Source organism: Acanthopagrus latus, chromosome 21, assembly GCF_904848185.1.
Source record: "Acanthopagrus latus isolate v.2019 chromosome 21, fAcaLat1.1, whole genome shotgun sequence".
Classification (NCBI taxonomy): domain Eukaryota; kingdom Metazoa; phylum Chordata; class Actinopteri; order Spariformes; family Sparidae; genus Acanthopagrus; species Acanthopagrus latus.
In genome coordinates, this window is record NC_051059.1 from 14,416,900 (window position 1) to 14,433,850 (window position 16,951).

Below are 16,951 nucleotides of genomic sequence, written 5' to 3' on the forward strand. Positions count from 1 at the left end.
AAAGAAAATAAAAATCTCCAAGGAGTTTAAAGACCGACAATAGTTGAGTTGTTATTGTTGCTGTGTTCTCAGATGTCAGTATTTACTTTGGTGAGTGCATTGTTATCACATCATCTAGAATTAATTGCTGAGACTAGGAAAATGTTGCAATAAGGTGGAACTACCCTTCAAAGGAACAATTCAACCTTTTGGGTAATAAGCTTATTTACTTTCTCACCAAGCATCAGATAAGAAAATGTATACCACTCTCATGTCTGTATTCTAGCAGTTTGGAATAAACACTGGAGGCAGGAGAAACAATGAATGAAAAAAAAATGCTTGTATGTAGTTAAGTGCATTTTGATGCTGAATTCCTACATATAATATCTTTAAAGAGATAGTTAAAGCTAACTGTCTCCATAACGACATTATAATTGATATCATTTGTTCATTTGTGGCCCTAAATGTTTCCAACAGTGTTCACCAAGAGAAAAGCTTACTCGGGGTAACAGTGTGTTTCACTAGTTCCAGGACAGGGGGCGAGAGTCAACTTAACATGAATAAAACTTAATTCAGTTCAACTTTGACTGAATTCAGCACTCAACCAGAGACGGTTCTCTCCCTTCTTTATCCCCTCTCCTCTCTGTAAGCTTACAAATAAAGTACACTTCCCCGACAGCTCCAGTCGGGGGAGATGTTACACCCAACGATGGAGGTCGGCTCCACAGATTGCTGCTGCAGCCAGGTTGATAAACGGAAGTGAAGATAAATCCACCTTTCAGATCCCATAAGTTAAAACGTAAACTCTGTGCTCTCCTTTCAGCTCCGGATCTGAGCAGAATTCAGTGTGAATCTGGGTGTTTATTCCTCCGGCAGGTCGTGCTCTGCACCTCACTCTCTCCTCCAGAGCTGCAGATAGTTTTCACTATTTCCTCTAGTGTCACATGGTGGAGTTTTTAATCCTTGAAGCCTCATTGGCTTCGTCATTTAATGTTTGCTTAATTAGCTCTTAAGGACACATTTCAAGGTCTCCACCACGGCGTGCATCATTTAAGTGTTTTCTTGTAAATGCTGGCCAGATTTTGACCATTTGTTCATTCATCAGACGTGATCAGTGACAAGAAAAATAAGCCACATTTGTAAAAGCCACACCGCAGAAATATCCACACTGCTGTCAACACAGATTCTCTTGTCCTGACTGTCTTGTTCTGTCTGCATCATTGCATCCACTTAAAGAGGCTCCTCTCATTGTTATTCACACGATAAACCGCAACATTTATATCATCTGAGGGAAACAACATCCACAAAGGCTCCCAGAGAAAGGAAAGGACATCTCAGGTGAACATGTGTCTTCTGAACAAAGGCAGTGAGAGCTTAAATCGCATATATCAGCGAGCTATTCCTTTGCATAGCTCGGCATATTGCATCTCCACTGGCTGCACTTCAATAGTGTCCCTGTAAACACAGACAGACACACACAGTATATTCAGGATATTATCAATGCACCACAAGTGTCAGAGGTGTGCCTTCAGTATTGCCTGCCTCTGCTTTCGAAAGTCATCTATTCTTCTTTTATTCTGCTCTGCCCCGTGAAATTTAACCCTCACGCCTTATCTTTTAAACATGGACTTCATATATGATTCTGACCCATACTGCCACAGGGTGCAGCCTGCAAGATATATTAATTCTTATACTCAATTACACACAGTGATGGGCGTCATGAATAAAAGTACGACATGAAAGGAGGGTCGGAAACAAACCTGTGAAGGAAGCCAAGATAAGGTACTGGCCGGACAATACAGTGCAAACAACTGATGCATTCATATTTGTACATGGCATAGGCTGTGTACCATACTGACATTGTTACAATACAATGTCATGTCACATTACATGTTTATGACCTCATATCAGTAGGTGGAGGGGATGATGGTGGAGTTAGAGGCAAGGAGGCTGGCAAGCCACTGACTGCAGTTCAAGAGTGCGTTTCAACATATGTTAAGAGGACCGTGGTCCAATCTTCAGCTTTGTTTGTGGCGACAAAAGTTTATACTTTTGACAATTCAGGACATCTGCAGCTCTCTTTATGGCATCAAAAAAACCTGATATTTTAACAAGAAGTGTGAAAACAGAAATATTTGGTGACAAGTCGAAGTCAAACATCTTCAGTTGTGTTTGTATGTAAAAAAAACCAAAAAAAAACATTTTAAACCAAAACATGATCTTACCCTAACTGTTTTTTGTGCCTAAACCTAATCATACGATAAAAAGTAGTGTTGTCACAACATAAAACTGGAAAATGTAACCAAAAGAGATTGAACATTTCAACATACGGGTCATCTGTAGAAACACACATTGCCAACATTTATCCTGGTGATTGGGTCGGGCAGCTCGGTCTGCTGAATGACCAGAACGCCTCACGCTTGAGTAGATTTAATAACCACAAGATGCTAAATCTTCAGCTTTAGCTTTACTCAATTTCATTCCTTCAGACATGACTGGGTTCCCGATGTGATGGCTTTAAGTAGTCCACGCTAATAAAAGTGACATTCAATCACACCGGTGTTTGGCCTCAGACAGCAGCTACTTAGATCCTGATGAAGCTGTCTGCCGGTGATGAAGAGCACACAGGGGGAGCGTTTCGTTCTCGTTTCGCCGACTCAGCATTTTCTGCTTTTGTGGATAAGATCTGGACACAGATGAATTGATATTTTAAGGTTCATTTTTCATAATCAGGGCTAGCTGTGATCATATGTGCCTCCCCGACATCATTTGGTTCAAAGTGTGCGGGAGCTTTCATGTGCGGCAGCTGTCTGGCAGTCTTTGAGCGTCTCTCTGCGGCTGAAGCGCGTACTGCAGGATGGATCAGAGGGGTTGTAAGGTCTTCTCTCGTTACATTCAGCGCTGCAAGTCATTTGTTCTTTGATGAAATGTGTCAGATGGTCGTTTGGGGGGAAAAGGTCTGTATTTTCTGTAACAATGAAGCAACCGTTTCGCAAATTCGTCTGTCAAAACTCTAATCTAATAATCTGGAGAACGTTTATTTATTTGATTTAGTAGAATAATATACAGGAAAATAAGGTGACACGGAGATTAAAACAATAAGAATTTAGAATTGACTTAATAAAAAGGACATCAAATCAATAAACTATGATTAGATCATGGCGCTTGTTTTATTAATTTGATGGTTATATATTCATCAGTGGATAGAAATGTGTATCTGCGCTCTGTCTACCAGTTTTTCCTCCCTCCTGAATCCTCCGTCTGCATGAACACTAGATGGTGCTGAGAGAATACCAGTGAGGGCGCCGCCACCGAAAACTGGGACATCTTATTCTGTCCCTCAGCATGTGTGATTCATTTGGATCCTCGGTAGTCAGACTCGTGCAGGGAGGACAGCCTGCAGAATATTCAGCCACATTTTCCCGCTTATGAGTCATTTATATGCAATGAAAAGAAGCATGTTGAGTGATTCGTCTCTGCTGCTCACGGTGCTGGTGAGCTTCAGTTCGTTTTCACTCCTCACATTAGATGATCAGAGCTCGCTTTTGTGAAGCTTCTCTAAAGATGTCAACAGTTGAGGAAGCTGGCGTTTGATTCCAGTGACTCGCCTAGAGACAATGAATCCGTCACGCTCTGCCTCTGTCTTTCACGAAGCTTTTAGTTTCTTGTCGCTTCTAATCGAGAACAGAGAAGCTGGGTTACTATTAAGATGTCAGGCTGCGCGCGAGACAGCTGCGAACCCCGTGTCAGTGTAATTAGATATCACAATTACAAGGCTTCATCTACAACAGAGCCCAAATGCTGCAACAGCTGGGGAATCAGTAGGCAGCTCCCCCCCCCGGGCGCTCTGCTTTTTCAATCCGTCTCTTACGTCCACATCCCATCCACTTTAAATTAAATGTGAAGACAAAAAAAACAGAGATGAATGGGAGACTTTGGCAGTGGGAGGTTGATTTACCATTCCGAGTTATGAAAGCGTGCGTTTGATTCACTCTCTTGTAGATGTTTTTATTTTTATTATTTTTTTTTATCCTTGGTTAATCTGCCACAAATGTTTGTTGAATTGTTGTGGAATTGCGTGTGTCAGTCTGTGTTTAACGGAGAGAATCACAGAGCAAGACATGTTTGGACGGTTTTTCGTGATGCTCTAATTATTGAATACACAAGAATTAACCTTTTATTTCTGCTGTAATACTGAGCATTTCTCACTTTATTCAGCTGATTGTTTTGAGTAAGTAAATGTTTTATCCCGTGTTCCATTAATTCTTGTCTTTAAAGTATTTTTTTTATTAACATTTTTGATCAGAACATCCTGCTAATAGAGCTTTGTTGTCATCTTTCCGTATAAGAATATTGCTATTATAATACTTTCACTGGGACGATACAGATGCAATAGCTGCGATGTTTACGTTGTTTAGATAATATATACAGTATATACAAAAACAACGTACTGGTATTTGTCAACGTTACCTGTGTGCATGTCAGTACACATGTATAGTGTGAAAGTGTTGGGAGTCGTCACTCTGGCTCTACTGTATATGAATCTTTTTATTGTCTTTCGGCTCCTTGTTTTGATTTTACGGCCCACTGCTTTATGTTGTATTTTCGCTCTGACTGATCTCGTCTTGATCTTACGGCGCGAAAGTTTTCATAAACCTGCGTGACGCTCCTTCACAACATCAAGTTAGCGATTAGATTCCCTCAGGCGAAACACAAGAATCAATAGCAGACTTAGATTCATCAGGTGGAAAGATTCATGACCTGTGTGTTTAAAGCCCCCCTACGGTTTATTTGGGTAGTTTTGTATTTCATGGTTTTTTTCAGAGTCCTTTCCTGGTAATGTTGATGAGACACACTGTTAGCCAAATAACTCAAATTTGTCCTCACAGTCAGTTTATGACAGTATTTTTATGAATATCAACACAAGGCACTTGTAAATGTAAAGGTGAATTAATAATGTTGATGTTTTAAGGTAAAGATACAACTTTAAGTCATTTTGTCATTCTGCACATTCATTGCCAAGAAAAGTTCACATTTTACAATTAAAAAAAACCTGAATAAAACTGAAACAACTTCTTAATTTAATAATTAGTTAAACTCTTACCTTACCTTAGAACAACAGCTTCAATATGATGTTGGTGTTACAGTGTCTTGTAACAGGGTGAATTGTGTCTCTGTCTCAGCCACTTTGCCCTCCATCACTTGTTTCTGCACTATGTAACTTCAGTGAGCGGGTTGGATCACAGCGTTACAGCCATGTTTACTTTTGACACTCAGAAACTGTGGGGGGCACCAAATCATACAAAATGCCAATTTTTACATAATTTTGCTTTAACAGACTTCAAAATGTATTGATTATTGTTTGCTTTTCCGTCATCTCGTATGATAGTATCTTAATGTCTTTGGGTTTTGGACTGATTGGTCTGTTAAACAAGATATTTTAAGTAATGTTTTTAACTTGGGATCTGCATTTATTCCTCACTATCTTCTTACATGTTATTGTCTGACAGCTGTTAATTGATTATGGAAATAATCTTTAGTTGCAGCCATACACATGATGGTCTTTTAACGGATAATTATATATGCATGTAGTATGCTAAGAATTTCCACGTTTGAATTAAATCCAGTATATTAATCAGCTAATTCACTTAAACTAATAGGTAGCTACAGAGACACAATTTTGATTTTTAAATTAAAAAATTGTGGGCTGAGATGCTTATTACAGCCTTGCACTTGAAACAGAATATTGTATGAAAAAGCTGCAATAGATTAGTTTCACGAGCTCTGTTTTCTTTAACATCTATGTTCTTCCTGGTAAAAATGCATTTAAGGGGAGGGAGAGAGAGACGTCCATAAAAGATCTTAATCAAACTTCTTGCCTTTCCCCCGCCATCAGTAGAGACACGAAGGCAAAACGAGGATTTTTAGTTCAGCTTGTGTTTTCTTGCATCTGGAGCAGAGTGGAGGCTTTGAGGCGAGAGCTCCCCCTGGAATAGTCTGACAAATGGTATGGTCTGAAGCGGCTGTGAGTCTGGAGCTGGAGGTGCACCGGCACTCTGTCTATTTTTGGGCAGAGAGAAGAGGAAGCGGACTCGGCCCGGCCACAGCAGAGTTATCACAGCAGCGTGTTGTACCGCTCACCGTCATGACTATGTACAAAGGCAGGCGTCGCAACCAGAGATGTGAGTACGAGGCATCAGTCAGTGACGATAACTGGAGTTTATGTCTCTGCCAATTTTATGTTTAGTTGATTAATTATTTTTTTTCCCCTGAAGTTTCACTTATTTGACATTGAATTTGCTCTACAAATATCTCTTGTTTGAGTGGTGATCCCTTGAGGAACTTCTTGTTTAGATCCATGTGTGTGCAGGCTACTTTGCAGCGTTTTTCTGTTGGTTGAAATCCGTCCTCTGCACTGTGCCTCCTTCTTTTTCTTCTTCTTCTGCGCGTCAGCATTTGCATGTAAATCTGAAATTTCCAAGAAAGAAAACGTAGTCCTCATTTGATCTTAAAGTGCTCTGTGAAATACTGCGCTGTAGCTTTTCACCATGCATGATAATTAAAATATGCAAATCACACAGGATAATCATTTATTTATGCCCGGGCTAATGTGACAATAATTTACCGTATCAGACAACACAAATCTATTTTCATCCAGCTTTTGTGCTTTTCACTGACACTAATTTTCCCTATGTGACTTGATCAGAGGCAGGAAATTGCTGCCTAAAGGGCATAACATTTATTTGAATCTACTTGGTGAGTGTAGTCTAAAGAAGTATATGTGATGTTCAGGTTGGACTCCACGGAGTGCCTTTGAGCAAAGTGCCTCTCTGCTGTTTGCTCCAGGTGTGCTGTGCACCTGTGTACATAAAGAGGTTGTGTGCTGATGGAGATATTCTTGCTTGGTGAGCAGATCTGTGGGTAAATGAATAATTTATAACATTAATGAATCTACTGATGCACTGTTCCATGATCCAAATCCATTATTCATCTGGGCAGCTTTGCATTTTAAACCCTTGTATTAATATTTGTTTAAGTACATGAAGTTAGAGCTGCAGTGAACTATTATCCTTCTCACCATCTTTCTCGCAGCAGATATTTTGTCTTGGTGCAGAAGGAGCAGCACAGCTAACACCAAACCTTTGTCGTACAGTCACAGTTGGTTGGATTGAGGCAATAAAACTACTCGAGGGGGGTGAGGAGAACATCATTGTTCCAGGGCTCCAGACTAAGGTTTTACACTTGTGGCACTGGTGCGCCCACCTCTTTAATGAGGGTGCACCAGCAAATCAATTAACTGTACCAAATAATACCTCAAACCATTTTTGCGGGATACATTCAGGATTTCCGCTAGCACCGGACAACGCGACTGGCAGGTTTTCTATTTACCGGAAAAATGTTTGAAATTGCAGTCAAATATCTATCTGAATTTATTAAGCTTAAAATGCTAAATAATATGTAGGATATATAAGAATGATATCAAAGCATGTCAATTTATAATCTCTCATGTCAATTTATAAAAGTATAGGCTGCATCAAATAAAATGAGTGCCGTCAATTGACTCACGTGCGTAACTTTGAAATAAATATTGCACAATGCGCTGAAGGCCTGTTGCTGCCAACTTGAAATAACAAAAAATAAGTCTGTTCATTATATGCTTTTGAAATATATATGCAATAAAAATATTTCTTGACATTTTTTTTTTTTTTTACACATTTTTCACTGCAGCAAAATGTGCAGCAGCTGAATTAAAATCAAAAGTGTGCAGTGTCTTCGCAACTTGCAATACGCATCAGTCCTGTCACCTTGTTCTCCCACAGGCGACTTTGCTGTGCTGTTTTGATGCGGTTCTGCAGGCAGAAACCTCTCACACTGGAGACGGGGATCACGCAGGCTATCTTGGCCAGTTTAGCCCATTTCGCTGAAATCTCTGATGAGAACATTGCAGGCTGTTGAGAAGTTCAAGCCTCCATAACCGTGGAGCACTGTCATTACAGCGATGGCCTCTTGTTACGCACAAATGGCATTGATGAGCAGGGCTGTAGCTGCCACCAACTCGTCCTCACTTGTAAATAAAATTCAAATTGCGCTTGGAGGGAAGATTTTCACTGGACATTTTGACCGGTGGGGTTAAAAAATACTGGACTTCGGCAGATTTTACCGGTGAAAGTGTGGTAATTACCGTATAACGGAAACCCAGGTTACATTAAACATCTGCTAAATTTGACCAAACTGGTGGCACCAATAAACGTGTTAAAAATGTGGGTGCAGGACTTTATACCACTTCAACTGACTCCCTTCTTTGCTGCTGTAATTGCTACCATGACCACTAGAGGTCGCCAAATTAGAAACGAAAACAAGTGTCCTGACAGGCTGCTTTTACAGTTGAACTAGTGCATATGGTTGTTTTGGGCCCCAAAAATGAAGCACTTAATTTGAATATAGCCATTGTGCATTTTATCATCTACACTGATGTTCAGTCTGTTTTCTTATCTGCCTTAAAATGTGCTTTTTAAAATACCTGGGCAATGAGAAAGAGCCTAAAAGAAAAGCATTAAAATCTGGTTTGCCCATTCTGCAGCAAAATTTAAACTGGTGGCTATTCTTGAGGAGGATTTAATCACACAAGTGAAGACAATCCTTCTCAATGACCCACAGGTTGCCAACCGCTGGCTTGAATGATTAATCAAATATCAAAGTTTTTGCACATTCATTATCTGGTGCTCAACTAAATTATAATCACAGTCAGCTGCAGCAGTTGTAACTCTACACCATGTGTGATCCTCGATGTGTGAACTGATGAACAAGGAGGCCAACTTTCAGAGCAGATGTATGAGGAGTTTCGAGCAGGTGGCAGCTGCCAGTTTTATTTATCGGCTGCGTGCACAGACTCACATGCCCCGCGGTTAGGTTAAAGGGATGAACTGACTTGAGGGGTTAAAATGTTTCAAAGCATTGCATGTAAGAGCCACATAGTTACATCATGGAAAAAAAAAGCCAAAGCGGAAAAGGAGGAAAGTGTATTAACAGATCACAAGAGATAAAAGACTAAAGTATCTGCACCTCAGGCCACGGCAACACGCTCATTATGAATTGATGCAAAAATCAACACCTAAAAATGTTGAGATGTTGAAAATATTACTTTCTTAACTTTAAATATTTATTTGTATTTGTATTCCCAATGTGCAATACACAGAGCACAGTCAACCTGAGAGAGTAGCAAACCCCACATCATGTTCTCCTTAATGGACCATAACTCAGCAGGTCTAATGAAAATGATTGTATTAGATACTCAGGAGCTTTGGGACCAGCTGCCAATTTTGTGCGCTGCCAAGTAACCATTTTCTTTTAAGAGGGCGACCGAGCAAAGTACAAGGAATTCATTAATGAAGGACAGGCTGGTGAGCAATTAATCCACGTGTCGCCTTCCAACCGTAACAAAAACCTCCACCTTGAAGCCTCCAGGTTCAAGTCCTGATTGAAATCGGTGCACTCGTTCAGAGCAGGTAGCTCAGTTCAAAGAGTTCACAGAGTGGTACGCTTGCATGATTATGGTTTTTCCCCCTTTGTGTGTGGTTTTAACATCCAGTATAAAAGATGACATGACTCAGATTAAGCATATCCGTATGAATCATGATGCACAACACAGTGCTGATTATCTGATATATGAAGTCTCCCATAGGGCTCTGACTGTCTGTTGTTTTTACTATAATCTTTTCGTATTTTTGTTTAAATATATATATATTTTTATCAAACATTATTATTTCAACATTTTTTTATTGCCTTAACAAAAGTATTGCAGTGACTTACATTATGTCACAATAGCAAAAACAATACATTGAATTATCACAGTACAAATAATACAACAGTAAAATAAAGGGTCACACAGTAAATTTAAAGTCACTGAGATGGTTGTACTAGCTAATGGTACGTACGCATTAACCTATAAAGGTAGCCTTAAGGCCTGATGGCCAGCTGACTGCAGGAAAACACAATATACAGCAGTAATTAAGAAGAGACTTTTCTCTTGTCTGTGTAGAATTCAGTTTTAAAGAGAGACTTTTGAAATTCTGCAAAAAGAGTAGCGGTAACTGTAGAAAAGCATATAACTAGCATGCTTGTTGTGATCGCAGGTACACAACAACAGCTTTCCAAAGTGCCCTGACATTAGCTAACACTTTAGCAACACATTAGCCCCGCCAAAAAGCTAGCTGCTCATATTACGAGCCAGTTTCATAGCGATAGACTGATAGTGACGCCCAGTAAATAAAGACAGAATTATTTTAAAGGGGCTCTGTGGAACTGGAACTAAGCCATTCCTTAGTGTATGTAAGCGGACATTTATAAACTAATGTTAGCTGCTGTTTTGCTCGATGTTAGCAGCGTCACTCAAGAACACGCCTGAGGTCACTTCCTTTTCAAGGAAATCCACAGTCCAGCATCATTTAACAGCTTAAACAAATCATCCACAGACAGGGAAGGTCTCATTTTTTCATGTCATGTTACGACCTGCTCACACGTGAAAAAAAAAGAAAGAAAAGAAAAGGTGATTAACATGTAAATTGTTGTTGTTAATTGATCCATAGAGTTGCTTAAATGCTAAAAGGTCATCCGCCCTACCCCATACAAACTCTGACTGAACAGAGCCATGCGACTGGTGGCAACAAATGATGAAAAAAAAGGAAACACTGCTGCTAATTTGTCGTTTAACAGTGTTTTGGAGCAAGAAAATGAGTTTTCGGAGGGCACAGTTTAGGCAGGAGATGTACAGTAGCCTGGTGAGGATGTCACCAGTTGTTTGTTTGAGGAAACTGAGCCTGACCAAGCAGCGCCGCCCTGCTCTGCATGAGGATTTTATGCTAATGTTGGAATTTTTTGCTAACTGAAGCATTTCCAGCTGGACTGAAGGCCCTATGGAGCTGAGCGTCGGGCTCGGCACGGATAATTTACCCAGAATTTATAGCAAATTAGACCCACTTGAGATAGTCAAGAGAGAGAAGTGTGAATATAAACATTTATCCACACTATTAGTTCGGTCCATGTCTTTCTTTGTGCAGCTAACCAACTAAAATGAACTACATCATGTCTCTGACGTGTAAGTGAAAACATTTCAAGATGATGTGAACAGAAGGTCATCACGTCCACACACACACACACACTTATGCATATACATGACTGCGTCTACCTGTACATACAATCATTCACATTCACCCCGCTCTGCTGCTTGAGAAAACACACTCTCAGGTGCAATAAAAAGCCGGAGTTCCCTCTGCCCTTGAGTCGAGACCGGAGATTATTCAAGTCCCTGCTGTCAGATTTACAGGGGCGCGAGAACACAGGCTAGATTGAATCTGCGACAGCTGTCACGCAGGATGTCTCTTAGTCGCACATTTGTATTCACACAGGTGCCTGGATGATCTCTTCATCAAATACTGCTTGCCTGCTCTCAGGATGCGTGTTACGGCAGAGACAGAGTTTGTTCTGTGCCAGGAGTGATCCTTTGCCTGCCAAAGATGATGTCTAGGCATTAGTTCAGGGGAGGAAAGCTTATTTTCTCATCTCTCTTCTCCATCACCTCATTTCCAGCTCTTGAGTCGTGCTGGAGAGAGAGCACTAGTTTAACAACCACTTCCCAACTATTCCCTCCACTAATTTCCTGAGAGCCTTGAATCAAGAAAGGCAGAGTCAAAAAGGTCGAGTTGCTTTGTAGAGTCTCTTCAGATGTATTGTCACCTATCAGAAAAACCCCAGTTAAGAGGGAAATTGCTACCACACTATAATTTTTTGTGGCTTCTGCTTGGCTAAACAGATGCAGCACAAGGGCCACACAGTTATTTAGCTGCTCGAACCAAACTCATCCCGGCGGACTCATTCAAATTTATGTCCGTGTGTCTGTGTGTGCACCCGGTCCGGCTGTAATGACCTGTCCACACCTCCAGAGACAAAGAGCTCAAGGGCACGCTGAGCTGAGCAGTCTATGTCTAACTAAAATAGACCCACACTCACACTCACAGACACACACATGCAGCACACTCGCAGGTAATTTAACTTCATTAATATGAATGAATCCAAACTGTGTCAGAGGCTCCTGAGGTGATGATGGTGTTCTTTATCCAAACTGTTACTGAAGTCATCCTTGCCGTAGGAGACGCTCAGTTGAAATGAGGTCTTGTAAAGCCTGAGATTGATGCTTTCATCTTGTGGACAGATGAGACGAGGGGATGAAAACACCCGTTTGACCTCAGTGTGTGACCTGCAAACAAGACTGGATTAAACTGTGTCTCAGACTGGATTTAGAGAAGCTTTCATAGTGCATGTAAAGTTTTGCTTATGGATCAGTACTATGGCTGAAATGACAGCAATATTGTCATTGTTGATTTGTGACATGATAGTCAGTACAATCTGGATACATCTCATCTCAAGACACTTTTATCCTCCAATGCTGTATTGCTTTCTATCATCTTTTTAGTAACTGAATCATTTTGTAAACCTGGTTTTGAAAAAGGTCTGTTAACTTGCATAAGAAAACCTTACACCTAACCTTTGATCAGACTCCTTATAATCCTTAAAGCTGCACTAATCTAGATTCTTATACCAACAATTGCTCATATCTCTTTAGCTTAATGTGAAAAACTATTACCAACTATTCTGCCTCTGATTCCTTCTTCTTTAATATGAAGATTTGCTTTGTTTCTTTACTCCTCTACAACAGCAAACATGATATCTTTGGGTTGTGACCTGTTCAGTGGTTATGCTATCAACTTGCTAATAGCAGCAAAAGAGCGGGATTGTTGGTGAAAACCAAAACAGAACATAAAGATAGCGTCTTCAATAGCAATGCGAGGATCAGGACAAGCCCGTCATTGGTTTAAGAAAACACTTTGAACCCGAGTAGAGCCAGACTGGCAGGTGTGATGGGAAACAGCAGAAACAGTGTCTAAATGTTGGTGTGCTGCCACCAAATTTAAGAGTAATATTGTATTGTGAGAAATCCTTTTTAATAAATGCTTTCATTAAATATCTTATATACTTGCATTCTGAAATAACCCCTCTATATTGCAGTTTACATGTTACTGGCACAGTCTGCCTTTCAATTACAAGCAGTGCTAGAATGCTAAGACCAAAGCTAGATGTTGACTGACATTGTGCCGCAAAGGATTCTCAACCCACAGGTATTAAAACCAGACTTAGGATTTGCTCTTCTTCTGCAGCATTTCACATAGAGCAGCCATGTTTTCATCACCCGCACATGTCATTTTGAACAGAACCTGCATTAAAGGTGTATAAAAATGCACCACAAGTAACTACAGGTGTCACTATAACTATAACTTTATTATTAAGATTGTTACATTTCCATCAGCTCCACCAAGGAGATTTTGTTTTCACCAGTGTTTGTTTGTTTGTTTGTTAGTTGATTGGTTGGTTTGTTACCAGGATTCCAAAAAAACCACTGAGCGGATTTCCATAAAACTAAGATTGGGGATGGGTCTCGGCCCAGAATAAAGCCCTTTAACTTTGGGTTCTAATCTGAATAAAGGGACAGATCCAGAAATGTGTTTTCACTTTTCTTTAAAATTGCATTAATTCTTTGGGAATTATGCACAGAAAAAAATCAGGTGTATTTAGGTGGCTGATATCTGTTAGTGAGTAGATCCTAGATCTGGTGATCTTACATTTGGGTTAAGCAGTTATGGTTGGTTTAAAGATAAATAAATATAATAATAATTCTTATAAATAAATAAATAATAATTCTTAGTGAGGCGTTGTGTTCAACATTTTACCAGAAGAAGAACAAGAGCAGCTTCTCATGAGTCGAGAGGATGAACGGGGATTTAAGAGTATCTGTGTCTGACTCTGTTTGTCGCCTGTGATTTTCCTTCTGTGTTGATGCTGCATACAGTTTATAGTATCAATCAAGCCATAACTGGCTATTGCTTAGCAACGCAGTCCCCATCTCTTCCATCTCCAGCCTCAACCTTTTTATTGCTCCACATACAAACAAGTCAGCCACACACACACACACACACACACACACACACACACACACACACACACACACACACACACACACATCTGCTCCATTTTTTTGTATATGATTAGTATAATGACTGTAATTAATCAGAGGCTCAGTGTGTGTCTGCGGGGGGTGTGGAGGGTTGGGGGTTGCTGGGAGGTTGGCGGTGTTCGCTTCGGAGTGCTTTTTAGTGCTTCGCTCTCTCTTTAATGACCCCAGTGGGGGACCAGAGGAGAGAGCACACTTTACATTGCGAACCATTCCTCACGTCCTTCTGGAGCCTAATGATAATGATACAGCTGTCCCTGTGCACCTGAGAGCTGCCGATACATCCCCAATCCATTAGTCCATTAGGGAGATCGAGGGGGGAAATGAGGAGGAGAAAGGAGGAGAGGAAGAGACTGCAAACATAGTGCTGTGGTTAATCTGCAGACAACATGCTGGAAGATCCAGACGCAGGTGCAGCTGTGGAGTGTGTGTGAAAAGACGTGCCGGAGGGGGGAAAAAACAGAGATCTTGTGCACTGTGGTCCGAGATATCTTGCATTCTTTAATTCATAAGCTCTGCACGTTAACATTGCGGCCTGGGATGACATTATCATCTCCACGAGCGGGTGGGGAAAAAAAGACAACTGCAGCGCTTTCGGCGAGATGACTTGACTTTAGCTCCTGTCGTGACATTTGCTCCTGCATGATCCTCAAGGCAGTTGATGCAAAGCTGTTTTATCTGCGTAACTTGTTGAAGCTGTCAGGGGTGACTCATCCATCTCTCCTGTGTGTGCGTGTGTTTTTGTTTGTTTGTTTGTGTGTGTGTGTGTGTGTGTGTGTGTTGGAAGGGGATGTTTGATATTTGTTTGTGTTTTTGGTGTATGACCTTGAGCAGTACTCGAGGCTGATTGAGCAGAGTTTGAGCCGCCGCCGCAGCGTCGACAGACTAAAAGCAGTGATACCAGCCTGGTTTAGTGTGCAGTGATTCTTGGCAGGTACGAGAGGCTGTCAATCATGACGAGAGCCATGTGGTGTTTAGGGATGAGTCACAGCAGTCTGCTCATGCATTTCAAGGGGATTACATTTTTTTCTTTTCTTGAGTTTTTACTAAGTGAACAAAATGTTAAAAACACTGTCCAAACATTGATTTGTAGTCGATCAATGTCTCAGTATCTCAAGGCCCCGATCCTGTAAAAGGTTCTCTCTGCTTGTCTTTATCTCTTTGAGGGCTTCAGTGGACTCATGTGAAATCACTAAATGAACTGATGCTCTCTAGTTGAATTCACCTGGTTAGTTTCCTCACACAGAACACCGTACTGCAGGTGTTTTGACAGCACGAACCTCTGCCAGCTTTAGAGCATTAAGATTCATCTGTACACGTGACTTCTTATCAACTGATTAATCAATTTATGGCCACTGTAACCAGAATGTATAAAATCACGTTTCAGAGCAGGGCTTCGCATCATGGAGATATGATATTGTTGTTGGGATTTGAGACTATGCATCGTCTTAGATTTTTGGATTGTCATTGAAATATGGCATCAGTGTTGTCTTCCTGCTTTTAAAGGCTGTGTTACAGTAAACTGAACTGTTCTTCCTGTTCTAGTACTTGTCTTTACCCACATTACTGATGAGTTTTTATCAGAAAAATAATCAATAGTCGTCTCTACGGTACTGTTGCAGTGTAGATAATGAGGTATTTTGTCACCCAGTCCCTAGACCAACTTAAAATCAACATTTCTTCCTGACAAGAAAGTGCTTTATTTGTACCACAACTTGATGACATGATGAACGATTTTATATCTCTCTGTGATTTTATAGCAAATTTAATCACATCGGCCACCAGATCTAATGATATCCTGGGGAACTGCAAATCACCTTGGATTTAACAAACGTGTATCATGTGTCTACCGCTGCTGCTCCAGCTGCTGATGCGCTGGTCAAACCAGCAGGACTGTTGTCTCCTTCAGAGAGACAACCCAGTCTCTTATACATCATGCAGTACCTTTGATTTTTTTTTTGTGCCACAGCATTCTTATATTCTTTCAGTTTTAGCCATTACGTTGAACTTCACTCTAGTTTATGATTGTCTTGCATGAAAAAAGGTCCAGTACTAAGTAAGGCCATGTCAGAACAGACCTTACAGACTCTTACTGAACATGCTTACCTGCTGTAATGTTTTCTGGTGTCATAAACTAACTTTGCTCCTTCTGCGCACCTCAGTGAGCACTATGGTATTCATGACATTTATAGGAGTACAAAGGGCTTTGCTATCAGAGTGAATGGCTGCCATAAATAATTTCTAACCCATGAGAAGCCAAAAGTTTCAAAACAAACAAATCACAGCAGTCACCCCTGTTTTCATAAGTTTCTTTGGTGCCGTGGTTTGATATGATTCATTGACCATGTTGCGTTTTTGTGCTATGTAACTTTTACATTTAAGGGTGTCGCTGATGTGGAGCAACCTCAGACGTACATTGTGCTTTTGTGTGCTACATCACAGTCGCTTAGAAGTCAGAAATAAATGATGCCTCTCCTCGCATTGTTATAAAGCACCTCCTTAAATCTGCAGGGCATCGCTTCAAAAGATTCTGCCCCGTGTAAAGAAATGTTGGAAAACATTCCCACATCCAAATCCATTTCTCTGAGATGAAAAAAATATCTGCGAGGTTACCCAAGAGGTCAAATTTAGGAGACGGGCAGAATGGAGTCTGTCAGATGTGCCTGAGAAGTGCTTTAGGGGAATCGGCCCCCCCCGAGTGTTTGTCAGTGACACTCTTCCTCTAATCTCACCTTTCACTCTTCGTCTCCTCAAAAGAAAATCCTCTAATTAGCAGTGTCACTCGTCACCTGAAGTTTGGATACTCAAAGTAACCGAGTGTCACTTCCAAAGATAGTTTATTGTTTTTCGCTCGAAATGGAGAGCTAGATGCTCTGACCAATCATTCAAAACCAAAAGATATCCAATTTT

The 16,951-nt window shown here is 40.7% G+C and overlaps 1 protein-coding gene across 9 annotated transcripts in view; it reads left to right on the top strand.

Moving 5' to 3' along the window:
* Positions 1-16,951, top strand: part of LOC119011378 (RNA-binding Raly-like protein) — a 43,102-nt gene that overhangs the window by 18,381 nt on the left and 7,770 nt on the right. The window contains exon 1 of one of the 9 annotated variants that reach the window (XM_037084444.1): positions 5,917-6,161. The exons of 7 other annotated variants lie outside the window; for them this stretch is intronic. In XM_037084444.1, the coding sequence (XP_036940339.1) occupies positions 5,984-6,161 (178 nt within the window). In that variant the 5' untranslated portion in view covers positions 5,917-5,983. Of the gene's footprint in view, positions 1-5,916; positions 6,162-16,951 lie in introns of those variants that run through there. One more of the 9 variants, XM_037084445.1, reaches the window with a different exon arrangement.